Source organism: Heteronotia binoei, chromosome 9, assembly GCF_032191835.1.
Source record: "Heteronotia binoei isolate CCM8104 ecotype False Entrance Well chromosome 9, APGP_CSIRO_Hbin_v1, whole genome shotgun sequence".
Taxonomy (NCBI): domain Eukaryota; kingdom Metazoa; phylum Chordata; class Lepidosauria; order Squamata; family Gekkonidae; genus Heteronotia; species Heteronotia binoei.
The window spans coordinates 121,082,402-121,109,401 of NC_083231.1; the positions used below are offsets into that span (position 1 = coordinate 121,082,402).

Here is a 27,000-nt window from a genome sequence, read left to right on the forward strand (position 1 = left end):
TATGGCTGACCCAAGGCCATGCTAGCAGGTGCAAGTGGAGGAGTGGGGAATCAAACCCGATTCTCCCAGATAAGAGTCCGCACACTTCACCACTACACCAAACTGGCTCTCCTTCCCAAACTGATGGCACCTGGGTTTTTTGCCCACTGTGTGTACAAAGTGTTGGACTGGATGGGCCACTGGCCTGATTCAACATGGCTTCTCTTATGATCTTATGAAACACAGAGTGTTGGACTGGATGGGCCATTGGCCTGATCCAACAGGGCTTCTCTTATGTTCTTATGTGACACAGAGTGTTGGACTGGATGGGCCATTGGCCTGATCCAACAGGCCTTCTCTTATGTTCTTATGTGACACAGAGTGTTGGACTGGATGAGCCATTGGCCTGATCCAACAGGGCTTCTCTTACGTTCTTATGTGACACAGAGTGTTGGACTGGATGGGCCATTCGCCTGATCCAACAGGCCTTCTCTTATGTTCTTATGTGACACAGAGTGTTGGACTGGATGGGCCACTGGCCTGATTCAACATGGCTTCTCTTATGAAACACAGAGTGTTGGACTGGATGGGCCATTGGCCTGATCCAACAGGGCTTCTCTTATGTTCTTATGTGACACAAGAGTGTTGGACTGGATGAGCCACTGGCCTGATCCAACACGGCTTCTCTTACGTTCTTATGTGACACAGAGTGTTGGACTGGATGGGCCATTGGCCTGATCCAACAGGCCTTCTCTTATGTTCTTATGTGACACAGAGTGTTGGACTGGATGGGCTATTGGCCTGATCCAACAGGGCTTCTCTTATGTTCTTATGTGCACAGAGTGTTGGACTAAATGAGCCATTGGCCGGATCCAACGTGGCTTCTCTTATGTTCTTATGTTCACTTCTGCACAGGTCTTGCCCTGAGACAGATGCCATGGGGCAAGCAGAGAGAAAAAGTTCACCGTATCTAATGCAAAGCAAAACTCCAGTCTCCAAGTAGCTGAACTAAAATAGTCTTTGAGCGAGTGAACTACGGTATATTTGAAGTAAGGTCTGTTTGAAGTAGCTCCAAAGTTTTGGTTGCCCTTGCAAGTGAGAAAAATGCACCGCGGGACACCAAGTGGAGCTACCTGCCCCGTGATTCATCAGGAGACCCAAGCTAGAAAGCCCACAGGGTGAACAAAAGAGGCGGCTGCTGATACTGAAGCTGCCGATGCGCAGAAGAGCAGCGTTTTTCTGTTGTGTTCAAAGCTCTGTTCCTATAGCGGGTGAATCATAGCAGTAAAGGTGCATAAGACAGGGAACGATCTGCAAAAACACCGGCTGGCACAAAGGAGGCGTTAAGGCTCTGAAGAAGCTCTCTTATCAAAAGGCAAAGGAGGCCTACGGGGGGGGGAGGAGTTGGTTTTGGAACTGCTCACCTGCCTGCACAGCCTTGTTTAACATCCGCGTGGTTCGTTTGTGGCTCAGAGCAGAGCTGGGTCCTCGGGAGGCAGCGGGAGTAGAAGCGGAGTCCGAGGAACTGACAGGGTACGTGGCCTGGAACGTAAGAAGAGGCACGTTTAGGAAGACCTCCGAAGATTTTAGGTCAATTTGTCACCCTCCAGGGAGGACTCTTTCTCTCTCTCCCCACTCTTACTGCGAAAAACCATTCTGTTAGACTGTTGAGCTACATGCCTATCAATCGTTCTATAGAATCATAGAGTTGGAAGGGACCTCCAGGGTCATCTAGTCCAACCCCCTGCACAATGCAGGAAACTCACAAACCATCTCCCATATCTCCCCCTACTCACAAACACCTCCCCCTAAATTCAGAGGATCTTCATTGCTGTCAGATGGCCATCTAGCCTCTTTAAAAACCTCCAAGGAAGGAGAGCCCATCACCTCCCAAGGAGGAAGCCTGTTCCTCTGAGGAATCGCTCTAACGGTCAGGAAGTTCTTCCTATTGTTGAGCCGGAAACTCTTTTGATTTAATTTCCACCCAAGGCCTGCCTTCCAGGGCCACAGAAAACAATTCCACCCCATCCTGTATAAGATAGCCCTTCAAGTACTTGAAGATGGTGATTGTATCACCTCTCAGCCGCCTCCTCTCCAGGCTAAACATCCCCATCTCCTTCAACCTTTCCTCACAGGACTTGGTCTCCAGACCCCTCACCATCTTCATCACCTCTTCGCTCTGTCACCTGAAAGCTGCCACCATGCAGCCAAACCCTTCACCTTTCTGCACGGAGAAATCTCTGTCTGAGCTCCAAACTCCTTACCTTTCTTTCGTCAAAAGATTCCCTCCAAGTTCATTGCTATTCTTTTGAGTCAGCACCTCTGAGCTAAGTGTGAGCTAGCTCACAATTTTTTTTAGCCTCAGGCTCACACATTTTTGTCTCAGCTCAGGAAAAAATGGTCCCGGAGCAAACTAATCGATGCAGCAGCTCACAACTTTAATGGCAGTAACTGACAAAGTAGAATTTTTACTCACAAGACTCCACAGCTTAGAGGGAACGTTCAGGCACCAGCTAGGGATGTACAGTCCAGAGGATGCCTGGTCAACATTAAATGGAGAAGGGTCTTGCACGGCTGCCTCTGGTTCTGAAAGAACAGGCTTGGATTCCGATCCCTTATATCAGGGGTGGCCAGATGTTTTTTGCCTACAACTCCCATCAGCACCAGCCAGCATGGCCTTGCTGGCTGAGGCTGATGGGAGTTGTAGGCAAAAGAACATCCGGAGAGCTTCCGTTGGCCCTCCCTGCCTTATAGAACTTGGGAGTGAGGCGATAAATACTGAGATGATTTTTCAGTCTACCTCTCTGACCTGCAGCCGCCACCTCTTTGGGATCTGAAGCTCTGGGCGACTGCTCGTGCCTGGAGGCATGGCTCACACCCCGTTGCACGAACACATGAGCTGTCCTTATACTGAACCAGACCATCAGTCCAACGAGGTCAGCATTGTCTACTCAGACTGGCAGTTGCTGCCCAGGGTCTCAGCTTGGTATAGTGGTTAAGTGTGCGGGTTCTTGTCTGGGAGAACCCAGTTGGATTCCCCACCCCTCCACTTGCATCTGCTGGAATGGCCTTAGGTCAGCCAGAGCTCTCTTATCTGGGAGAACCGGGTTGGATTCCCCATTCCTCCACTTACACCTGGTGGAATGGCCTTGGGTCAGCCAGAGCTCTTGTAGGAGTTGTCCTTCTGTCAGACCCCTCTCAACCCCACCCACCTCACAGGGTGTCTGTTGTGTGTGGTGGGGGGGAAGGTAAAGGAGATTGTGAGTGGAGGCTTTGAGAGCCACACTGTATGTGTAGAAGAGCCACATGTGGCTTCCGAGCTGCAGTTTGGCCACCCCTGAACTAGTCTGACACTCTCAAAGAAGACGACGCTCTTAAGAAGAGGAGATTGAGTCAGAAAGGCTCAGAAACGCCTTGTCTCCTATGACCAGCAGTGGCTCTCCACGGTCTCAGGTGGAGTCTTTCCAGAGCAACATCATGCAGAGCCAGCGTGGTGTTGTGGTTAAGATCTGCAGACTCTGGCCAACTTCGTATTTGTCTCTTTAAATCAAATGGAGTGCCTCAAGTATCTGTCCTAGGGCCTGTTTTGTTCAACATCTTTATAAATGATTTGGATGACGGAATCAAGGGAATGAGTTTTAAATTGGGAGGGGTTGCAAATACAGTAAGAAGACGGAAATAGGATACAGGTTGGAAAACTGGGCTGAAACCAATAAAATGAATTTTAACAGGGATAAATGTAAAGTTCTGCATTTAGGTAGGAAAAATCCCATGCATGGTTATAGGATAGGGGAGACTTGTCTGGGCAGTAGTCTGCGAATAGGATCTAGGGCTCTTAGTGAGCCATACGCTGAACGTGAGTCAACGGTGTGATGTGGTGGCTAAAAAGGTTTTTAAACAGAGGCTGGATGGCCACCTGTGAATTCAGGGGAAAGGAAAGGTCCCCTGTGCAAACACTAGTCGTTTCCGACTCTGGAGTGACGTTGCTTTCATAACATTTTCATGGTAGAATTTTTATGGGCTGGTTTGCCATTGCCTTCCCCCCAGCAAACTGGGTACTCCTTTTACCGACATCAGAAAGATGGAAGGCTCAGTCAACCTCGAGCCAGCTACCTGCACCCAGTTTCCACCAGGATCAACCTCAGGTCGTGAGCAGAGCTTAGGACTGCAGTACTGCAGCTTTAACACTCTGCGCCATGGGGCTCTTGGAATTCGGAAGAGGGGGGCAGTATTCACGGGAAGGGGGAGGAGTGAGAGCTTGTTTTGCCAGGCTCTCTCAATCGCACAGAAGTGCTACTGTGCCAAGCCACTCTTCCTTCTATTGGCTGAGCCTCCTCCCCACCTTGGTCCCCTAGGGAAGTAAGGAAAGAACCAGAGCTTTCTTGGTCCAGTTCACTGCATACCATGGGAGAAATACAAAGAAAGAAGAAGAAGATATTGGATTTATATCCTGCCCTCCACTCCAAAGAGTCTCAAAGCGGCTCACAAACTCCTTTGCCTTCCTCCCCCACAACAGACACCCTGTGGAGAGGGCTCTCACAGCAGCTGCCCTTTCAAGGACAACCTCTGCCAGAGCTATGGCTGACCCAAGGCCATGCCAGCAGGTGCAAGTGGAGGAGCAGGGAATCAAACCCGGTTCTCCCAGATAAGAGAGCTATGGCTGACCCAAGGCCATTCCAGCAGGTGCAAGTGGAGCAGTGGGGAATCAAACCCAGTTCTCCCAGATAAGAGCGATATGGCTAATTCAAGGCCATTCCAGCAGGTGCAAGTGGAGGAGTGGGGAATCCAACCCGATTCTCCCAGATAAGAGAGCTCTGGCTGACCCAGGCCATTCCAGCAGGTGCAAGTGGAGCAGTGGGGAATCAAACCCAGTTCTCCCAGATAAGAGAGCTCTGGCTGACCCAAGGCAATTCCAGCAGCTGCAAGTGGAGGAGTGGGGAATCCAACCTGGTTCTCCCAGATAAGAGAGCTCTGGCTGACCCAAGGCAATTCCAGCAGCTGCAAGTGGAGGAGTGGGGAATCCAACCCGGTTCTCCCAGATAAGAGAGCAATAGTTGACCCAAGGCCATTCCAGCAGGTGCAAGTAGAGGAGTGGGGAATCAAACCCAGTTCTTCCAGATAAGAGAGCTCTGGCTGACCCAAGGCCATTCCAGCAGCTGCAAGTGGAGGAGTGGGGAATCCAACCCGGTTCTCCCAGACAAGAGAGCTCTGGCTGACCCAAGGCCATTCCAGCAGGTGCAAGTGGAGGACGGGGGAATCAAACCCGGTTCTCCCAGATAAGAGAGCTCTGGCTGACCCAAGGCCATTCCAGCAGCTGCAAGTGGAGGAGTGGGGAATCCAACCCGGTTCTCCCAGATAAGAGAGCTCTGGCTGACCCAAGGCCATTCCAGCAGCTGCAAGTGGAGGAGTGGGGAATCCAACCCGGTTCTCCCAGATAAGAGAGCTCTGGCTGACCCAAGGCCATTCCAGCAGGTGCAAGTGGAGGACGGGGGAATCAAACCCGGTTCTCCCAGATAAGAGAGCTCTGGCTGACCCAAGGCCATTCCAGCAGCTGCAAGTGGAGGAGTGGGGAATCCAACCCGGTTCTCCCAGATAAGAGAGCTCTGGCTGACCCAAGGCCATTCCAGCAGGTGCAAGTGGAGGACGGGGGAATCCAACCCGGTTCTCCCAGATAAGAGAGCTCTGGCTGACCCAAGGCCATTCCAGCAGCTGCAAGTGGAGGAGCGGGGAATCAAACCCGGTTCTCCCAAATAACAGTCCTCCCACTGAACCACTACACCAAACTGGCTCTCCTTTTCAATACCTTTTCAGACCAATGAGTGCTAATGTTTTAAGTTTAAAAAAAATCCTTAATTGTGTTTGTCCTTTATAAAGTTTCTATCTCTGCTACCTAATCTTAAATAGGTATACACATGGCCCAGCCCGACAAGGTCTCATTTATATCAGATTTGGCCCTCCTAACAAATGAGTTCGACACCCCAGCTCAAGGCTGCTGTCTGCCAGCCCGCCCTTCAGGTTTCCCGATGACATACCTGAGTGCCCTTCCTCTTGTGCTCGGGCCAAGCCGTCTTCGGGGGCTCTGCTCCTGGGCCTCTCCTGCTCCCCTTGCCCCGCTTTTCGGATTGGCTCCTCTGCAGGTGGATGGTGCTGTACAGCTGGGACAGTTTGGGAGACGCGCACACCCTCTCGTGCCCAAAAGCCCTCACCAGCCGGGCGGTGTCGATGCTGGAAACGGAGACGCTCGCCTCGGTGGGAGGGGTGGCCTCTTCTTGGGTCGCCGCATCCGATTCGGAGGCGCTGAGGTCTGTTAACACGCTGGAGCCTTTGCCAGGCCTTGCTTCTGAAGAGATGTCGCTGGGGGTCTCTGAGTTCAGACCTGGTTCCAAGACTCTGTGAGGGAGGGCAGCAGCTTTAGTATCTCTCGGGAGGCTCAGATCGTCAGCGGTGTCGTGATTCCCTTCCGCTTGGGCTACCGGATTACTTTTGCTCTCCTGGGGTTTTCCGTGGGCTCTGATCCTCTTTGGCTCTCTTCGCCTCCCTTTCTCTTGGACGTCGCTCTGCTCCTCGTTTGCGGGAGCCAGCGAACGCCGAGCGGGGTTTTGAAGGAGCCAGGCCAAGCGATCGAGCCGCTCGACGAGAGAGAGCTCGTTGTTGCCGGGGTGCCGTTCCTGCTGGCGACGCTCTAAGTATTTGGACCAGAGTTCATCCAAGCCGTCGGTGAAATGAACGGTTGGCCCGTGGGGAAGCTCAGCTGCTTGTCGCTCTTTGAAATGAATCCTCTGGCTGCCTGGAAGGGGGAGTTCTTTGGCTGCTTGGTGCCTAGCTTTCGTGGCCTTGGGTTGGGCTTCCTTTCTTGGAGTCTCTCTCTTGCGAGTCTCCGTGCCCGACACCTCCTGAATCGAACTGTAATCCAGTTCAGGGACCAGCGGGGAAAACCTCAGCTCCCCGGCGGGTTGATGCAGAGAGAAAGGGGGCTGGCTCCTCTCCGACGTTCCCTTATATTGGAAGAAGTGTCTCGACGGGGACCCTGGGCGCTCCTTCCCCGTGGACTGTTCCAAGGCCTCACTCCCAGCGTGGAAGTCAATTTCGTGTTGCAGAGGCATTGGAGGGTGCAGGTAGAACTGGGAAGATCGGAAGACCGAATGGGCAGCTTCAACAGATTCCAAGGAACTTCTGGTTTTGGCGCTTTCTAAGAAGGGAGGAGGAAACAAGTTTAAAAAGGGTATGAGAAGAGCCCTGCTGGATCTGACCAATGAGGGTCCATCTAGTCCAGCCTCCTGTCTCACACAGGGGCCAACCTGGAGGGCCAACAACAGGGCAGAGAGGCCGAGGCCTTCCCCTGAGAATAACATGAGAAGAGCCCTGCTGGATCAGACCAGTGAGGGTCCATCTAGTCCAGCATCCTGTCTCACATAGTGCCCAACCAATTCCTCTGGGGGGCCAACAACAGGGCAGAGAGGCCGAGGCCTTCATAAGAACATCAGGAGAGCCCTGCTGGATCAGACCAGTGAGGGTCCATCTAGTCCAGCCTCCTGTCTCACACAGGGGCCAACCTGGAGGGCCAACAACAGGGCAGAGAGGCCGAGGCCTTCCCCTGAGAATAACATGAGAGGAGCCCTGCTGGATCAGACCAGTGAGAGTCCATGTAGTCCAGCCTCCTGTCTCACACAGTGGCCAACCAGTTCCTCTGGAGGGCCAACAACAGGGCAGAGAGGCTGAGGCCTTCCCCTGAGAAGAACATCAGATGAGCCCTGCTGGATCAGACCAGTGAGGGTCCATCTAGTCCAGCCTCCTGTCTCACACAGTGGCCAACCTGTGTAGGCCCTGCTGGATCAGACCAGTGAGGGTCCATCTAGTCCAGCCTCCTGTCTCACATAGTGGCCAGCCAGTTCTTCTGGATGGCCAACACCAGGGCAGAGTGGCCGAGGCCTTCCCCCAATGTTGCCTCCTGGTACGGAGATTCAGAGGCTGACTGCCTTTAGCTCTCATGACTTTAGTTTTCTTTAGTCAGGCAGACCAGTAGCCACTGATACGTCTCTCCTCCATTAAACTAATTCCTTTTCAAAGCTGCCTATGGCCTCTGACTGTCACCACATCCTCCAGCAGCGAATTCCACAATTTTAATACTGCCTCTGGACATCCCCTTTAGTCCCCATGGCTAGTAGACAGGGACAGACCCATCCTTAATGAATCTGCCCAGCCCCTTTCTTAAAGCCCCCTCCCCCCCAAAAAAAAAAAATCTGGAGAGGTTTTTGTTTAGGTGAAAGAAAGAATTGAGTTTCCATCCTGAATTCCCAGCCATCTCCCTTCGTAAGAACGGATGTGATGGGTGGGGCAAGTAGCCCACCTAGTCCAGCATCCTGTTTTTCCCCTTGGGTTGGGCCAGCTTCACACTTCTCAAACTAGCCTAACTCAGAGGGCTGTTGTGAGGATTTCACAGGTAAGGGGGAATTATGCATGCCCGCCCCCCGAGCTTCCTGGAGAAAGGGGAGGGGATAAAAAGACAATGACATTGGATTTATATTCCGCCCTCCACTCAGAGCCTCAGAGTGGCTTACAATCTCCTTACAAACCGGAGAGCCAGTTTGGTGTAGTGGTTAAGTGCGCGGACTCTTATCTGGGAGAACCGGGTTTGATTCCCCACTCCTCCACTTGCAGCTGCTGGAATGGCCTTGGGTCAGCCATAGCTCTGGCAGAGATTGTCCTTGGAAGGGCAGCTGCTGTGGGAGTCCTCTCCAGCCCCACCCACCTCACAGGGTGTTTGTTGTAGGGGAGGAAGGTAAAGGAGATTGTGAGCCGCTCTGAGACTCTTCGGAGTGGAGGGCGGGATATAAATCCAATATCATCATCATCATCATCATCACCATCATCTCCTCCTTCTTCTCCTCCTCCTTCTCCCTTCCTCCCCCACAACAGACACCCTGGGAGGTGGGGGGGGCTGAGAGAGCTGTGAGAGAAGCTGCCCTTTCAAGGACAACTCTACGAGAACTATGACTGACTCAAGGCCATTCCAGCAGCTGCAAGTGGAGGAGGGGGGAATCAAACCTGGTTCGCCCAAGTAAGAGTCCGCACACTTCACCACTGCACCAAACTGGCTGCAAACCACTACACCAAATTTACTAGCCGGTCAGACAAACAATGAAAAGAGGCAGCTCTTTTTCCTTTATTTCCCTTGGCCTCAGCTGATTCAAAAGGGGGGGAAACAGGGGAACTACTAAACATTTTTATTCTGTGCAGAGAGCCGACTGATTTGCTGGAATCGTTTCAGCACCCCTGCAAGTCCACAACATGGACGCAAAAAGACTTGAGAAACGAACACCAGCCACGGGGAGGCAGTCAATACAGAGAAGGCACTGGGATTTACTGAATGGGCATTCCAAGGGAGTCAGGCAGGCACTTATTATACTGGCCCATGAACACATGAATCAGCCTTATACTGAATCAGACCTTTGGTCCATCTCAGTCAGTGTTGTCTACTCAGACTGGCAGCAGCTCTCCAAGGGTCTCCAAGCAAAGATCTTTTCCATCACCTCCTGCCTGGTCCTTTCAACTGGAGATGCCGGGGATTGAACCTGGGACCTTCTGCATGCCAAGCTGAGGCTCTGCCACTGAGCCACAGCCCTTCTCCATTAGCCTCCAGGGTTTAAGGCTGAGGTCTTTCCCATCACCTCCTTGGGACTCTTTAGCTTGGAGAAACGTCGACTGCGGGGTGACATGATAGAGGTTTACAAGATAATGCATGGGATGGAGAAAGTAGAGAAAGAAGTACTTTTCTCCCTTTCTCACAATACAAGAACTCGTGGGCATTCGATGAAATTGCTGAGCAGACAGGTTAAAATGGATAAAAGGAAGTCCTTCTTCACCCAAAGGGTGATTAACATGTGAAATTCACTGCCACAGGAGTGGTGGCGGCCACAAGTATAGCCACCTTCAAGAAGGGTTTAGATAAATATATGGAGCACAGGTCCATCAGTGGCTATTAGCCACAGTGTATGTGTGTATATAAAATTTTTTGCCACTGTGTGACACAGAGTGTTGGACTTGATGGACCGTTGGCCTGATCCAACATGGCTTCTCTTATGTTCTTATGTTATGTTCTCCTGCCTGGTCCTTTTAACTGGAGATGCCGGGGATTGAACCTGGGACCTTCTGCACACCAAGCAGATGCTCTGCCACTGGGCCATGGCCCTTCTCCATTAGTCTCCAGGGTCTCAGGCTGAGGTCTTTCCCATCCCCTCCTGCCTGGTCCTTTTAACTGGAGATGCTGGAGATTGAACCTGGGACCTTCTGCATGCCAAGCAGAGGCTCTGCCACTGAGCCACAGCCCTTCTCCATTAGTCTCCAGAGTCTCAGGCTGAGGTCTTTCCCATCACTTCCTGCCTGGTCCTTTCCACTGGAGATGCCAGGGTTTGAACCTGGGACCTTCTGCATGCTGAGCAGATGCTCTACCACTGAGCCAGAGCCCTTCTCCATTAGTCTCCAGGGTCTCAGGCTGAGGTCTTTCCCATCACCTCCTGACTGGTCCTTTCCACTGGAGATGGCGGGGATTGAACCTGGGACCTTCTGCACACCAAGCAAGAGGCTCTACCACTGAGCCGCAGCTCCTTTTCATGGCTCTCGAGGGTCTCAGGCAGAGGTCAAAATAATTGCTCTACTGCTGAGCCACAGACCTTTGCATACTCCATACTGTCCTAAGGGGCCCAGTCAGAATCACACATAATTCTTGGCGCACAGGCTCTGACCTTACACCTATGTTGATCACTGCTGGACCATGTGGCATACAATAAGACACTGGATGCAATATGTATGCCCTTGATTAAGACGTAAGGCTGTAGAGTAAGAGGCCTCAAAAATATCTCTAAGCCTTTGTCACCTCATGAAACTTCCTTGTGGTCCAGCATTGTTCTATTGTAATATGTGTGCTTACCTTTCGGACCTCTGAAGACGACCAGCCTAGGTCGAGGTGCGCCAGGTCAAGTTGAGTGGGTTCCCCTTGCGGTTTTAGGATTGTACATAGGACAGAAACTTACGATGGGCCCTTAAATGGTTTTCGCTTTCGACAATAAATACACGTACGTTGGTTTATGATTTATTTTACACTTTGTTTTTAATGTTTGGCCCTTTAATTGCATATTAACCTTTTGGGTTTCTTACTCCAGCTTTTGGGTTAAGTTTCTTTCCCTTCTTGGTTTTTCCTCGAGGAAACTCCAACAAAAGACACCCTGAAAACAGCCTCAAAACCAGGATATTTTACCTCAGAGCGCAGCTTTCACATTGGTGTTTAATAATTTTGCTTTTACTGAGTGAACGAACTGAGAGGAGAGAAAAGTAGCCCCCGGAGAACTCTCGCATGCATTCCCCAACAGAAAGAGAGAAGAGCGGCACAATCCACCCTCAACACTTGTGTCTCCGGTGCTAATTAACTGCCGCAATTATATTACTGTGCTGCGACCTGCATGTTCACAACGCTGAACAGTATGATTAATTCTCTCTAGTGGGATAAATAGCAGCTTGCAAGTTCCAGAAGAGAAAACAGACACTTAGTAATTCTCCCTAAAGGAACATGAGAGAAGCAATGTTGGATCAGGCCAATTGGCCATCCAGTCCAACATTCTGTGTCTCATAAGAACATAAGAGAAGCCATGTTGGATCAGGCCAATGGCCCATCCAGTCCAACACTCTGCATCTCATAAGAACATAAGAGAGGACACGTTGGATCAGACTAATGGCCCATCCAGTCCAACACTATGTGTCACATGAGAGAAGCCATGTTGGATCAGGCCAATGGCCCATCCAGTGTCACACAGTGGCCAAAAAACCCAGGCGCCATCAGGAAGTCCACCAGTGGGGCCTGGACTCTAGAAGCCCTCCCACTGTGCCCACCCCCATCACAAAGAATACAGAGCATCACTGTCCCAGTCACAGAGTTCCAACAATATGCTGTGGCTAATAGCCACAGATGGACCTCTGCTCCATACAGAGCCGGTGCGTCCATTAGGCAACATTCGGCAGTTGTCTTGGGCGCTGGCTCTTGGGGGGGGGGGTGTTGTTTCTGGGCATTGAGGGGTCAGAAAAACTCTCCTGGCCCCTCAGCACCCAGAAACGACGCAGCGTGGCATGATGATGTCACACAGTGAGAGGGCTTCTAGTGTCCTGGCCTCACTGGTGGACCTCCTCATCACCCCTGGGTTTTAGCTACTGTGTGACACAGAGTGTTGGACTGGATGGGCCACTGGCCTGATCCAACATGGCTTCTCTTATGGTGCCTGTGGAGAAACACCATTTTAGGCTATGGCTATCTGGGAGTTGGCAGGAAGAGGTCATCAAACTGGACTCAGGCTTTGGCCGTCTCTTTCTCCTCCCCCCCTCGCCTCTGGTCTGGAAGCAGCAATTCTGAGGAGGCCTCCTAGGGAGACAGGAAGTCTTTCAGGCTGGTCTCCCAGAAGGCTGCAGGAAGGAAAACCAGTTTCTGGGCAGGAACTGGGTTTTATATTAGAGATTTTTGGTGGGAAGCCTTCAGTTTGAGTTGGGCTTTGAGTTCAGTCAGTGGGGTTGGTGAGTCTGTCTGTTCTGGATGGTATGGTCAGGGCAAGTATAAGTAAAAGAAGGAGCGTTTTTCCCTACTTTGATTTATTTCTTCCGTTCACTATTTTAAAATGCCTGTATATAGTTGTATGTTTTAAATAAATGTTTTGTCTGTTTAAAAAGGTAGTCCCTCTGTATCACATAGTTTCCCCAACTGCCTTAGACCACGCTACTGCAACAGGGGAGTTCAGGGAAGGGGGAAGGTGTGCAGTTGGCAAGGGTGCCAATCCTCCAGGGGTCTCCCAAAGGAAGACTTTGGTCTCTGTGATCAGCAGGTGCTGGGTTGGCGGAGGACCTTGAGGCCTCAGAACTGACAGAAAGGGGGAGTCCTGTTCCTCTCAGTCAGGAACCCCTAAATTGAGCAGGTGGTGGCAGCGTGCCATAGTGGCGGGAAGAAGATAAGCTCCCTACAGGAATTGGCAACTCAAAAAGGAGTTGACGGGACCGGGTCTGAAGGCAGAATTGGGCCAGTTCCGTCACAGTGCCCGTGATCCAACACATCTCCTGGTGCCTGCCAAGTGTTCTGAGAAAGTAGAGGGCCAGGGGGCTCTTGCCTAGAAAGGCTTCTGGCTGGCTATTGGAGATTTCATTGGTTGTGCAGATTTCTGGAAACACTGCTTCAGCAGCAGCAGAAGGAACTTCCCTGCGGGAATAAAAGTAAGCTGCGGCAGCCATGTTGTCGCTGCGCCCACCACCCAGTGCCACGATTCCAAAGCTGCCTGCAGGATCAAAACGGTTGGAGACCCTCACATTAAAAAAAAGAGAGAACTGATGAAGCGCCTGTCTAACCAAGCCATTACCTTGGACGCGATCCTGGGCGGCCGCTTTCCCTTCTGCCCAAGCAATCTTGGGCAGAGCCCTTTTGCTGTAGATGCCCTCTTTGTGCCTGATGGCCACGCCATCCTGGGAGCTCTCGTCCCTTGAGCCGAGCAGCTGGCTTGGAAATTCCGGAGGGACGGCATCGTTCGATCCTGTCGAGAAAGAAAACAATCAGAAAGGGTCAAAGCGAAGCCACGTAACAAAGTGCAACCGTTGCATTAAAAAGGTCGCTCTGACACGGACCCAAAACTGATGCGCCGGCGAGTTTTTGAAAAGCAGCCATAAGCGGCAACCGCCTCAGAGCAAAACGTTCTCCGAAGAAGCCTTCCTGACACAGATGAGGTCAAAGGCACAAAGAATTATAACGCAGCGGCAGCTTATCGGTATTTTTTTTTCCCCCTACAGCCTTCCAAGACCATTTGACTGACAGCCGGACAGAATGGCAGAAATTAAAAACAGAAACGTTATAAAAGTCCCTCCTGTCGGTCTCCGAATTTAGCTTGAGCCTGCTAACCTAAAAGATAGCCGAGGCAGGCAGCTTAAAGGTTTTTTAACACAGCTCCACACCGTGCTGCGCTCTTCAGAGCACGTTCCAGCCCGGTACGAGAGATACAAGAGACGACTCCTTTGCTTATTTGGCTGACTGATTTAAAATATTTATAACCTGCCTCATTTGCAAAGCGTCCATACAAACCTAGCGTAACTAGACCCGATGGAACCATTCTCTTAACGGCAGATATGCTAGTAAAACGGGGGGCCTAAGCTCCTAAGACCAGATATTTTAAAAACAAATAAGAGACCCATGTTAAAAATGGAAACTCAACAGTTCTTTCGAATACACAAAAGACTGAAAGCAGCTGTTTAAAACCCCCTTTGTAAGCCAATAAATAAATAAATCACCGTGCTGTTAAATTATAAGGGAGAGCTAATAAAAGTCTACCAATGAGAAAGAGGAGAGCAGAAGAACCGTACTCAACGCAATTAGGAAAGAAAAGAATCCACATAAGAATAAGAACATAACATAAGAACATAAGAGAAGCCATGTTGGATCAGGCCAATGTGTGTATATGTGTATGTGTACACACACACACACACACACACATATATACTATGGCTAATAGCCACTGATGGACCTCTGCTCCATATTTATATCCAATCCCCTCTTGAAGCTGGCTATGCTTGTAGCTGCCACCACCTCCTGTGGCAGTGAATTCCACATGTTAATCACCCTTTGGGTGACGAAGGACTTCCTTTTATCCGTTTTAACCTGACTGCTCAGCAATTTCATTGAATGCCCACGAGTTCTTGTATTGTGAGAAAGGGAGAAAAGGACTTCTTTCTCTACCTTCTCCATCCCATGCATAATCTTGTAAACCTCCGTCATGTCACCCCGCAGTCTCTCCAAGCTAAAGAGCCCCAAGCGTTTTAACCTTTCTTCATAGGGAAAGTGTCCCAAACCTTTAATCATTCTAGTTGCCCTTTTCTGCACTTTTTCCAATACTATAACATTCTTTTGGTGGTGCGGTGACCAGAATTGTACACAGTACTCCAAATGAAGCCACACCGTCGATTTATACAGGGGCATTATGATACTGGCTGATTTGTTTTCAATTCCCTTCCTAATCATTCCCAGCATGGCGTTGGCCTTTTTTATTGCAATCGCACACTGTCTTGACATTTTCAGTGAGTTATCTACCACGACCCCAAGATCTCTCTCTTGGTCAGTCTCTGCCAGTTCGCACCCCATCAACTTATATTTGTAGCTGGGATTTTTGGCCCCAATGTGCACACTATTTTTATATGTCTATATACAAAGAGAGATTCGCCGTGGTATTTACAGAGAGCCTCTTCAACCGACTGGGCTCACAAGCTTCCCAGCTTCACTGGATCCTCCTCTTCGAATCAAACAGGCTAGATGGAAAAGCCAAGACTTGCAGGGGATCAAACGATAAAGGTTTCAGTATTTCAGCAGTGCTGAGGTATAAGCGATTGCCCGCTGTGTGGGGAAATCCTGCCTGGGCTTCTGTAGCTGCCTTATGAATCAAGTGCGGGACTGAAAAAGAACATCTCTGGCTGATTAAATAGGTCAAGAGTCTGTAGCAATATAAGACAGAGCTTTAGGTTAGGGACGCAGCTAGAAAAGGGTTTGGCGAATCCACAATCAGCTCTTCCCAGTTTTGTTCTGTTTTTTAAATAAATGGCTAGGCAAAACAGTCTCTCCCTCTCACTACCCAAAACCCCTTTATGCTAGATCAGGAGAGCCAAACATGCGTCCCAGGGGCCAAATCAGGCCCCGAGCAACTGACTGTCATCTTCCTTCTCCCTCTCTCTTGCTTCCTTCTGCATCACAGCTTGCTTTGCCAGGCTTGCTCAGTCACATGGGAGCTACAGAGCAAAGCCTCTGTGTTCTCTACTGGGTGGGACTCCTCCCTTGGGGAGGAAGGGGAGAAGGAATAGCTTGCTTCGCCAGGTTCTCTCAATTGCACAGCAGAGTTACTGGGGCAAGCCTCCCTTCCTTCTATTGGCTGAGGCTCCTCCCCCTCCTGGTCCCCTAGGGAGGAAGCAAAGACCCAGAGCTTCCTTTGCCAAGTTCCCTGGATCCCACGGGAGACATGCAAAGAAAGCAGAAGAAGAAGAATTGTAGATTTATAGCCCGCCCTTCTCCCTGAGTCAGAGACTCACAGCGGCTTACAATCTCCTATGTCTTCTCCCCCCACAACAGACACCCTGTGAGGTGGGTGGGGCAGAGAGGGCTCTCACAGCAGCTGCCCTTTCAACCTCTGCCAGAGTTATGGCTGACCCAGCGCCATGCCAGCAGCTGCAAGTGAAGAAGAAGATGGCTGTAGATTTATACCCCACCCTTCTCTCTAAATCAGAGACTCAGAGTGGCTTACAATCTCCTAGATCTTCTCCCCCCATGACAGATACCCTGTGAGGAGGGTGGAGCTGAGAGGGCTTTCACAGCAGCTGTCCTTTCAAGGACAAACTCTGACAGAGCTATGGCTGACCCAAGGCCATGCAAGTGGAGGAGTGGGGAATCAAACCCAGTTCTCCCAGATAAGAGTCCGCACACTTAACCACTACACCAAACTGGCTCTCCTTTAAGACCAACAAGTGCTAATGTGTTAAGCATGTTTCATTTTCAGGTGTTTTTTTTTAAAAAATCCTTAATTGTGTTAGCCTGTGTCCTTTATAACGTTTATATCTCTGCTACCTGCCATTACATTAAGAACATAAGAACATAAGAGAAGCCATGTTGGATCAGGCCAATGGCCCATCCAGTCCAACACTCTGTGGCACACTGTGGCCAAAAAATTTATATATATATACACACACTGTGGCTAATAGCCACTGATGGACCTCTGCTCCATATTTTTATCTAACCCCCTCCTGAAGCTGGCTATGCTTGTAGCCGCCACCACCTCCTGTGGCAGTGAATTCCACATGTTAATCACACACATGGCCCAGCCCGACAAGGTCTCATTTATGTCAGATCCGGCCCTCATAATAAATGAGTCAAGACACTCCTAAGATTGTTTGAATCCCCACCCTGTCATGGAAGCTTGACAGGAGGGGTTGGGGGGCCAGTCACACATGCTCAGCCTAACCTACCTCACAAGGGGAGAGGAGAATGAGGTCAGCTGCTTCGGGTCTCCACTGGGGACACAAGCAGGATATATGTCAAGTAAATAAAATAATTTCAGAGAGTAGCAGCGTCGGTCTACAGCGAAAGAGCTAGTTTCAAGCCCCATACTGCCGCAGAAATTTTCAGGGTATGAGCTTTCGAGAGCCATCTGACAAAGTTGAGCTTGGACCCTCAAAAGTTTATACCCCTCCTCTCCCCCCCCCCCCAAAAAAAAACCTCCCTGCCGGTCTCTGGATTCTAACCTAGATTCTAAGTGCTGCTGGATTCTAGCCTAACTCTGAATAAATTAAATGAGCTATAAGCAAAAGGAGGACAGAAAGAAGAGACTGGGGATCCTTCTGTCTTGCCAACAAACTGAGAGGGAAGTGACCCCAAGGGTCATCTAGTCTAACCCTCCACACAATTCAGGAAACACTCCTGCCCCCCACTCTCCCCACATCCCCTGCTCTATGCCCAGGAGAAAGTCAGAAGCCGCCAGGATCCCCGATCTGTAGAAAAATTCCAAAGCAGCAATCAGCACCAGGCTGGGCACGTAAGAAACGCCCACATGAGCCGAGTATTGGCTTATCCCTTCCTGTCCTCCCTCTCATGATCTGCTTAAATCAGGGGTGGCCAAACTTGCTTAATGTAAGGGCCACATAGAATAAATGTCAGATGTTGCTGAAAGTCTGCCTGGGGCACTCGGTCCGTATTCTTGATGCTTGGGGGGGGGGGGGGGTCACAGTGGGAGGGCTTCTAGTGTCCTGGCCCCACTGGTGGACCTCCTGATGGCACCTGGTGTTTTTTGACACTGTGTGACACAGAGTGTTGGACTGGATGGGCCACTGGCCTGATCCAACAAGGCTTCTCTTACGTTCTTTTGGAAGCTGGAGTTTTTTGGCCACTGTGTGACAAAGAGTGTTGGACTGGATGGGCCATTGGCCTGATCCAACAGGGTTTCTCTTATGTGACACAAAGTGTTGGACTGGATGGGCCATTGGCCTGATCCAATAGGGCTTCTCTTATGTTCTTCTGTGACACAGAGTGTTGGACTGGATGGGCCATTGGCCTGATCCAACAGGGTTTCTCTTATGTTCTTATGTGACACAAAGTGTTGGACTGGATGGGCTACTGGCCTGATCCAACAGGGCTTCTCTTCTGTTCTTATGTGACACAGAGTGATGGACTGGATGGACCATTGGCCTGATCCAACAGGGCTTCTCTTCTGTTCTTATGTGACACAGAGTGATGGACTGGATGGGCCATTGGCCTGATCCAACATGGCTTCTCTTATGTTCTTATGTTTGAGAGCAACAAGACAGGAACATCAGATGAGGGAGGGAGGGAGGTGGACAGAAAGCAACTTTAACTATAAATGCATTCTCCAAGCCACCGGCTAGCTTGGTTGGAGAAATGATTTAAAGAGACAAATGCCTTCTTCCAAGCTGGCCAACAGGGGTGGTGGGGGCTTCGAGAGCCATATAATATTTGTGAAAGAGCCACACGTGGCTTCTGAGCCATATTTTGGCCACCCCTGGCCTAAATTCACAGTGAACAAATTCCATACTTTGTCCTGCTAATTTTAAAACAAAATTTCCTGCCAAGAACCAAAGCTTCCATGCAGTGAACTGGTTATCTATTCCACAGCTGGTATGAGAATAGATTATCTCCATCCTGCTCTCTTCAAGGAATATCCCCAGACCACTAACTGATGACGTTCTGCCATTTTAGGCAAACTCACCTTCGGCCAATCCCTCCCAACCCCTGTTGGGCACACAAGACCTGGAGACGCAGCAGCTTCAGTACCGTTTCCAGAAAGGCCGAAGGAAGTACCTGAGTGGGAACTCTCCACGGTGGTCCCGGACCTGACGCGGGACAGCCGGAGCGTTTCCTTGGGACACGGGACATAGTACATCTCGGAGCTCCCAGGTGGCTTATACGGCAGCAAGTGAGGCTTACCTGTAGGCACAGAGAGTAAAGCGGGTCAGAAAGGTGGTGATTTTTGCTCTGAGAATAGTAAAAACCAAGGCTTTTTTTTTTAAAGTAAAATAGTAAAAAAACCAGGGCTCTTTGTACAGGGTCTACTATAAGCTCCAGGAGGACTGGCTACATCAGGGGGTGTGGCCTAATATGCAAAGGAGGTCCTGCTAGAATTCCTTACAGGGCTCTTCGTACAGGGCCTGCTGTAAGCTCCAGGAGGATTGGCTACATCAGGGGGTGTGGCCTAATATGCAAAGGAGGTCCTGCTAGAATTCCTTACAGGGCTCTTCATACAGGGCCTGCTGTAAGCTCCAGGAGGATTGGCTACATCAGTGGTGTGTGGCCTATTATGCAAAGGAGGTCCTGCTAGAATTCTTTACAGGGCTCTTCGTACAGGGCCTGCTGTAAGCTCCAGGAGGACTGGCTACATCAGGGGTGTGTGGCCTAATAGGCAAAGGAGGTCCTGCTAGAATTCCTTACAGGGCTCTTCATACAGGGCCTGCTGTAAGCTCCAGGAGGATTGGCTACATCAGTGGTGTGTGGCCTATTATGCAAAGGAGGTCCTGCTAGAATTCTTTACAGGGCTCTTCGTACAGGGCCTGCTGTAAGCTCCAGGAAGACTGGCTACATCAGGGGTGTGTGGCCTAATATGCAAAGGAGGTCCTGCTAGAATTCCTTACAGGGCTCTTCATACAGGGCCTGCTGGAAGCTCCAGGAGGATTGGCTGCATTAGGGGGTGTGGCCTGATACGCAAAGGAGCTCCTACTATCCAAAAAGCCCTGGTAAAAAACTGTATTTATGACTCCTAAACCCACAGTGCTGAGGCCAGATTCCTGCCCAAGAAGGCCTAAGTTCCGCCACGGAAGGGAAGTTTTGTTCAAGCGAAGAAGGAAGGCAAATGACACTCCCGTGTGACCTTTTGAAACGTTTCCAACCCAAAGAAACTGTAGAAACAGATACAGCCTTGTAAAGCCGAATAAAAAGGCTGGGCTGGAGAGATAAACCGCACTTCTGACTTCACCCCACAGACAACAGTCAGACGCTTCAAAGGAAGGGAAGCCTGCCCTAGTTCTTTCCCTGCAGGTGTGATCCGGGAAGGCAGAAACACTGTACTTTTCTCCCAAGTTCTGTTTTTTCTCCCTGCCAACATGTTGGGGGAGGAAAGAAAGGCTTTAAGGCGCGGATGAAAGTTCGCATGCAGATCTGGAAGTTGACGCTGCCGACCCCTAGCGCTAACCTGCTCGCTTCTCCCGGACTACAGACAGGAAGGTTGGACTGCAAAAGGAGCCCCGGACATACAAACAGCTACAACTGGCGTCAACTGCAAACTGGCAGAAAACTGAGCATCATTTTGGACGCAGGTCACATCTGAAGAATTCTCATCCCTGCCAGTTGCAAATCACCTGCAGCTTCTTTGAGAAGAGCTACAGGAAGCAATCTACTGGGCAGGCAAAAAGACACTCATTTCACAACACAATCGAGATGTGTTGCCACGTTCTCCGGGCGCGGGCAGGCGGGGGTCCAAAGCCAGTCCAAGGTCAAAATCCAGGAAGTCAAGCAGGAGCCAAGTCACCAATGCAGAATCACAAACTGGAATCAGAAGTCCATGTCCAAAAGCCAAAAGGTCAGGGTGCCAAGGAATTCAAGCAGGTCAGGATCAGGAAGGAGCGTGGATGCAAGCCAGAGAATAGACTGATCCAACATGGCTTCTCTTATGTTCCTTTTACCGACCACGGAAGGATGGAAGGCTTAGTCAACCTTCAACTGGCTACCTGAACCCAGCTTCTGCCAGGATTGAACTCAGGTCGTGATCAGAGAGCTTGGACTGCAGTACTGCAGCTTTACCACTCTGTGCCACGGGGCTCCTCCTTTGTAGGATTAAATTAGGAACCAGATTTCAGACAATATACAGGATATTTTGACGTATGGAACAATGAAGAGGCTTTAAGAGCTTAGCACCGAGAAAAACAAGAGCGGCTAATAAAGCTGCCTTTGGCCGATTCCACATTCAAGTTTGGGTCTGATTTTCTGAGCGCTGAAATCGCCTTCTAGAAATCCAGAGTATATTTTTTCATCTACACTCAAAATTTTGCTCCTGGACTTCCCCTCCACATTTGCTTGCTTTACTGGAGAGAAGAGAGGGGGGCAAGTTTAAGAGATTGTAGCACCACTGTATTGTTTTAACTTTTTAAATTAATTTCTATTTGTACTTATATTGTTATTGATTTTATCTGTCATTTGTGATACCATGATTTCGTATCATGTTCTGTAAGCCGCCCTGAGCCTGCCTCGGCGGGGAGGGCGGGGTATGAATAAAAATTTACTTACTTACTTCTTTCTTGAGAAACGAGTTTATTGCCCTGTTTCCCAGGAAAGATATCATCTTTATGGTCCTGTGGAATGCGCTTCTTGGGAAACCCTCATTCCAAAGTAGTCTTGGAAAGTTAAGGGCAACTCCGCGCTGAAAACGGTATCAGACCCAATTCAGGAATTTAAATGTAAATGACAGTCAAAACACCGGAGCAAGACAGAAGTCAAGGCACCCTGTAATGTAGATGATCCCTTTTGAAAGCGCAGAATCACTGGATCTTTTGCCCAGTGTAAAATCAGCCTTCACGGCAGAGCAGCTCTTCCGTACTGAGTGTCGGCTTTGATCAGCTACGATAGCTTCAGGCACCGGTGTCTAAACCCTGGAAGGAAGCATCCGTGTTTTCACTTCCCCAGCCATGACAGCCGGCGTGACCCAGCTGGTCTCTTGGGTCTGGGGGGGACCAGCATCAAATGGCAGCTCATTCAAAGCACTTCACTCCATTCTCCGCAGGGACGGGTGTATCACAAACAGGGCAGCCGGTAGAAGCAAACCGGTACAGTTCTGAATGAGATCTGCACGCGTCAGTATAAAAGCGATAAAATAGATCAGAAGTGCCGTATGTAAGCTACATCAAATAGCTTTCTATCATTTTAACGTATCAGGAAGCTGAGCTTAGTTACTCATGAAAGGAAGGATTAATAATAATAATAATAATAATAATAATAATAATAATAATAATAATAATAATAATAGATTTTATTTGTATCCCGCCCTCCCCGCCTAGGCGGCTCAGGGCGGCTAACAACCTTTTACACATGTACAATAATAAATAAAAACTTTAAGTTTAACAATAAAAACATTCAAACATTATTAAAAACCAGTTAATATTTAAGAATTCATAATTTAAATTACTTTAAGTTAATCTGGCAGCAATGGTGGCATTCTGACGCTGGTTTCTGCCAGTTTAAATAATTCTGTGATAATGTAGGTCCTTGAAACAGGACCATGCTGGCGGGTCCTTAATTCACAATAATAATTCAGCAGCCGGTGTATGCTCGTTTGAAGAGGACAGTTTTGCAGGCCCTGCAGAACTGATCAAGGTTCTGCAGGGCCCGCACCTCCTCCGGAAGCTGATTCCACAAGGCAGGGGCCGCAGCTGAGAAGGCCCGTGCTCTGGTGTTCTGGAGCTTGACCTCTCTCGGCCCAGGAATAGTCATTTTATTTTTTCCGACTGACCTCAGTGCCCTCTGGGGTTCATATGGGGAGAGACGGTCCCTCAGGTAGGCTGGTCCTCGGCCATACAAGGCTTTAAAGGTAATAACCAACACTTTGTACTGGACTCGGTATGTAATTGGCAGCGAGTGCAGTTCGCGCAGCCCCGGCCGTATGTGCTCCCATTTCGGGAGCCCTAACAGTAGCCTGGCCGCCGCGTTCTGCACTAGCTGCAACTTCCAGGTCCGGCACAAAGGTAGCCCCAAGTAGAGGGCATTACAGTAGTCCAATCTTGATGTACCATGGATCACTGTTGCGAGGTCGCGACGCTCCAGGAAAGGGGCCAACTGCCTTGCCCGCTTCAGATGGAAGAATGCTGACTTGGCAGTGGCTGCTATCTGGGCCTCCATTGATAACGAAGGCTCCAGTAAAACACCCAGACTCTTTACCTGAATTGTCTACAAAGCCCAGATATGAATTCACAGTTAAAACTTAAGAATAGTGCTTGGTTGCTTTTTAAGCTAACTTAAAAGGTCTACACTACAGACTCCAGGGAAGCCTGCGTTAGAGTAGCTACAGGGGCTACAAACTTGCCCAGTGAAGGTGGCGTGGGGGGGGGGGGGGTGGCGGAGAGAACTCGAAGGAAGAAAATAAAAAGCCAAGCTAGATGCAGGGAAATGTTCTCTCTGGAAACGCTGGGGTGGAAAGAGGCTGCAGCTGGAAGAGATCCCTCACCCAAAGAGTGGTGAGTCTGATTTAGAGGAAGGGAACGTATGGGTAGTTGTGGCTGGGCTTTTTATGTTGCTTTGTACCATCTTTACTGCTTCCATGTTCACCATTGCACTAAAAGTTACAAGCCACTGGCTTGTTTTTGAGCACTTACCATAAACTTCGTGTTGTTATACTGCATGGGTCTGCACTAGGGTTGCCAAGTCCAATTCAAGAAATAGCTGGGGACACTGGGGTGGAGCCAGGAGCAAGGGTGTGTGACCGCACACCTTTTAAAATGCCTTCCCTCCATTGAAAATAACGAAGGATGGGGACACCATCTTTTGGGGCTCATAGAATCGGGGGCCCTGGTCCAATCTTTTTGAAACTTGGAGGGTGTTCTGAAGAGTGGCACCGGATGCTATGCTGAAAATGTGGTGCCTCTACCTCCAAAAACAGCCCCTCTCCAGAGCCCCAGGTACTTGCAGATCAATTCACCATTATACCCTATGGGAATCAATCTCCATAGGGAATAATGTGAGTGCCCAGCAGACATTTCCCTCCCCCTTGCCCGCTTTCTGTAGTATGTCATGTCATTGCATTTAAAACATGAACCCTTATCAAAGTTCTTAAAGTCACAATCCCATGTACTGGCAATTAGCATGTCCTGCAGTCATCGTTCCACTATTCACACATCCAGCACAAAATCCAGTTGCCAACTTTTCTTCTCTGGTGGGTGATGTTGCCAGGTAGCACTTGTGGACTGTAAAGTAGCTGTATTTCTTTCATAAGGACATAAGAGATGCCATGTTGGATCAGGCCAATGGCCCTTCCAGTTCAACACTCTGTGTCACATAGGAACATAAGAGAAGCCATGTTGGATTAGGACAATGGCCCATCCAGTCCAACACTCTGTGTCACATAAGAACATAAGAGAAGCCATGTTGGATCAGGCCAGTGGCCCCTCCAGTCCAACACTGTGTCACATAAGAACATAAGAGAAGCCATGTTGGTTCAGGCCAATGGCCCATCCAGTCCAACACTCTGTCACATAAAAACATAAGAGGAAGCCATGTTGGATCAGGCTAATGGCCCATCCAGTCCAACACTCTGTGTCTCATAAGAACATAAGAGAAGCCATGTTGGATCAGGCTAATGGCCCATCCAGTCCAACACTCTGTGTCTCATAAGAACATAAGAGAAGCCATGTTAGATCAGGCCAATGGCCCATCCAATCCAACACTGTGTGTCACATAAGAACATAAGAGAAGCCATGTTGGATCAGGGCAATGGCCCATCCAGTCCAACACTCTGTGTCACATAAGAACATAACAGAAGCCATGTTAGATCAGGCCAATGGCCCATCCAATCCAACACTCTGTGTCACATAAGAACATAAGAGAAGCCATGTTGGATCAGGGCAATGGCCCATCCAGTCCAACACTGTGTCACACAGTGGCCAAAAAACCCAAGCGCCATCAAGAGGTACACCAGTGGGGCCAGGACACTAGAAGCCCTCCTACTGTCCCACCACCCCAAGCACCAAAAATACAGAACATCACTGCCCCAGACATAAGAACATAAGAGAAGCCATGTTGGATCAGGCCAATGGCCCATCCAATCCAACACTGTCACAGTGGCCAAAAAACCAAGCTCCATCAGGAGGTCCACCAGTGAGGCCAGGACACTAGAAGCCCTCCCACTGTGCCCCCCCCTCCCAAGCACCAAGAATAAAGATTATCACTGCCCCGGACAGAGAGTTCCAACAATATGCTGTGACTAGTAGCCACTGACGGACCTCTGCTCCATATTTTTATCCAATCCCCTCTTGAAGCTGTCTATGCTTGTAGCCGCCGCCACTCCTGTGGCAGTGAATTCCGCATGTTAATCACTCTTTCACAAAATAGGCAGCAACGTGAATCCTTGACTGACTTCATGTTCTTGTCATTCTTCTTGCCGCAACTAAGATCGGAACCAGTGCTTCTTAAAAGTCCTTACTCCGGCTTTGCACAGTTCTCAGTCACTCATCATAGCCCTACGGTTCTCATAGAACTATAATGCTATGATGAGTGACTGAGAGCTGTGCAAAGCTGGAGTTCACCCATCAGAGAAGAAAAGCTGGCAACTGGATTTTGTGTTGGATGTGTAAATCGTGGAGGGATGACTGCAGGACATGCTAATTGCCAATGCATGGGACTGTAACTTTAAGAACTTTGATAACGGTTCATGTTTTAAATGCAATTATATGGATAATGTATGTAATGTATGAGAAGCATAATATGCTCTTTTGATGCGTTCTGTGACCTGAGTTCCCAGTGGAACTCAGGTAGCTGGCTCAAGGTTGACTCAGCCTTCCATCCTTCCGAGATCGGTCAAATGAGTACCCAGCTTGCTGGGGAAAAAGTGTAGAGTGTCATGGGTGCTGGGGGCCCTGCAGAAGAAGCCGAGCCTGCAGCAGAAACTGTGCCCCTGCCACCTGCACCAGTGCCCCTGCCTCCTGCTGGAGAAGATCCAAGCCCCCCTGCCTTGCCCTCTCGGGTGGCTCGTGTGTGTGACCGCCTTCATCAGGACCTCAGGGATCGGAGGAGGGCGGCACGCTCACGAGCAAGACGCTCCCTGAGCCCAGAGTTTTGAAAGGATTCTGGCCCTTCTAGGAGTGAGGGTGCTTGAGTCTCAGCAGGATCCTGGCTGCCCTCTGAGTCAGCAATTAGCTCAAATGGGCAACAGACAGCAGAGGGCTATATAGCTGTGGGCTTTGGGAGAAGGCTTTGTGGAAGCAACTAGTCACTTACCTGACGTTCTAGCATCCACTTCGGCTTCTGGACCCCCTGACTCTGGCATTGACTTCTGGACCCCCTGACTTCGGCTTCTGAACCTCTGACCTACGATACCTGGACTGTGATTCGGTTTTGGCGCTTTGGACCCTCCTTGCTACCCAGCTACAGACCTTGGACTGCCCCTGGACTTCGCCTGGCCTGGCCCCAGCCCGTGACATAGAGGACTAGAGAAGACAATGGCAAACCACCCCGTAAAAGTTCTGCTGTGAAAACGTGAAAGCAACGTCACCCCAGAGTTGGAAAGGACTGGTGCTGGCACAGGGGAACTACCTTTACCTTCTTATGAATTTAACAGAATTTGGATTGCAAAGGATTTAAGACTTCTTTACCGGCAATCTGTGGTGTTCAATCCATCTGCAGTGATTTCCTGCGTGTACGTACATTTCCCACCTGCGGATTGGCAAGCCTAGTCTGCATGCATCTTTGGTCACACACAAAAGGTTTTGTTCAGAAGGAAGACACAGAAGGAGGGAGAGTGCTCTGGGCCCTTCCAGACAGATCCTTACCATAAGAACATCGAGAAGCCCTGTTGGATCAGGCCAATGGCCCTTCCAGTCCAACACTCTGCATCACACAGTGGCCAAAATATATATGTATCTATATATACACACCCATACACACTGTGGCTAATAGCCACTGATGGACCTCTGCTCCATATTTTTATCCAATCCCCTCTTGAAGCTGGCTATGCCTGTAGCCGCCACCACCTCCTGTGGCAGTGAATTCCACATGTTCATCACCCTTTGGGTGAAGAAGGACTTCCTTCCTTGGCCTGATCCAACAGGGCTTCTCTTATGTTCTTATGTGACACAGAGTGTTGGACTGGGTGGGCCATTGGCCTGATCCAACAGGGCTTCTAAGATAAGCCATGTTGGATCAGGCCAACGGCCCATCCAGTCCAACACTCTGTGTCACATAGTAGCCAATAATTTATACACACACAC

The 27,000-nt window shown here is 49.8% G+C and overlaps 1 protein-coding gene and 1 non-coding gene across 2 annotated transcripts in view; both read right to left on the minus strand.

Moving 5' to 3' along the window:
- Positions 1-27,000, minus strand: part of ALMS1 (ALMS1 centrosome and basal body associated protein) — a 131,626-nt gene that overhangs the window by 38,135 nt on the left and 66,491 nt on the right. The window contains exons 10-13 of the mRNA XM_060247423.1: positions 18,842-18,967; positions 13,365-13,535; positions 6,012-7,168; positions 1,404-1,521 (exon numbers count right to left, since the gene is read on the minus strand). Of these exons, the coding sequence (XP_060103406.1) occupies positions 1,404-1,521; positions 6,012-7,168; positions 13,365-13,535; positions 18,842-18,967 (1,572 nt within the window). The remainder of the gene's footprint in view (positions 1-1,403; positions 1,522-6,011; positions 7,169-13,364; positions 13,536-18,841; positions 18,968-27,000) is intronic.
- TRNAA-AGC (transfer RNA alanine (anticodon AGC)) lies at positions 10,374-10,450 on the minus strand. The gene has a single exon. It is a non-coding gene; the product is annotated as a tRNA-Ala (tRNA).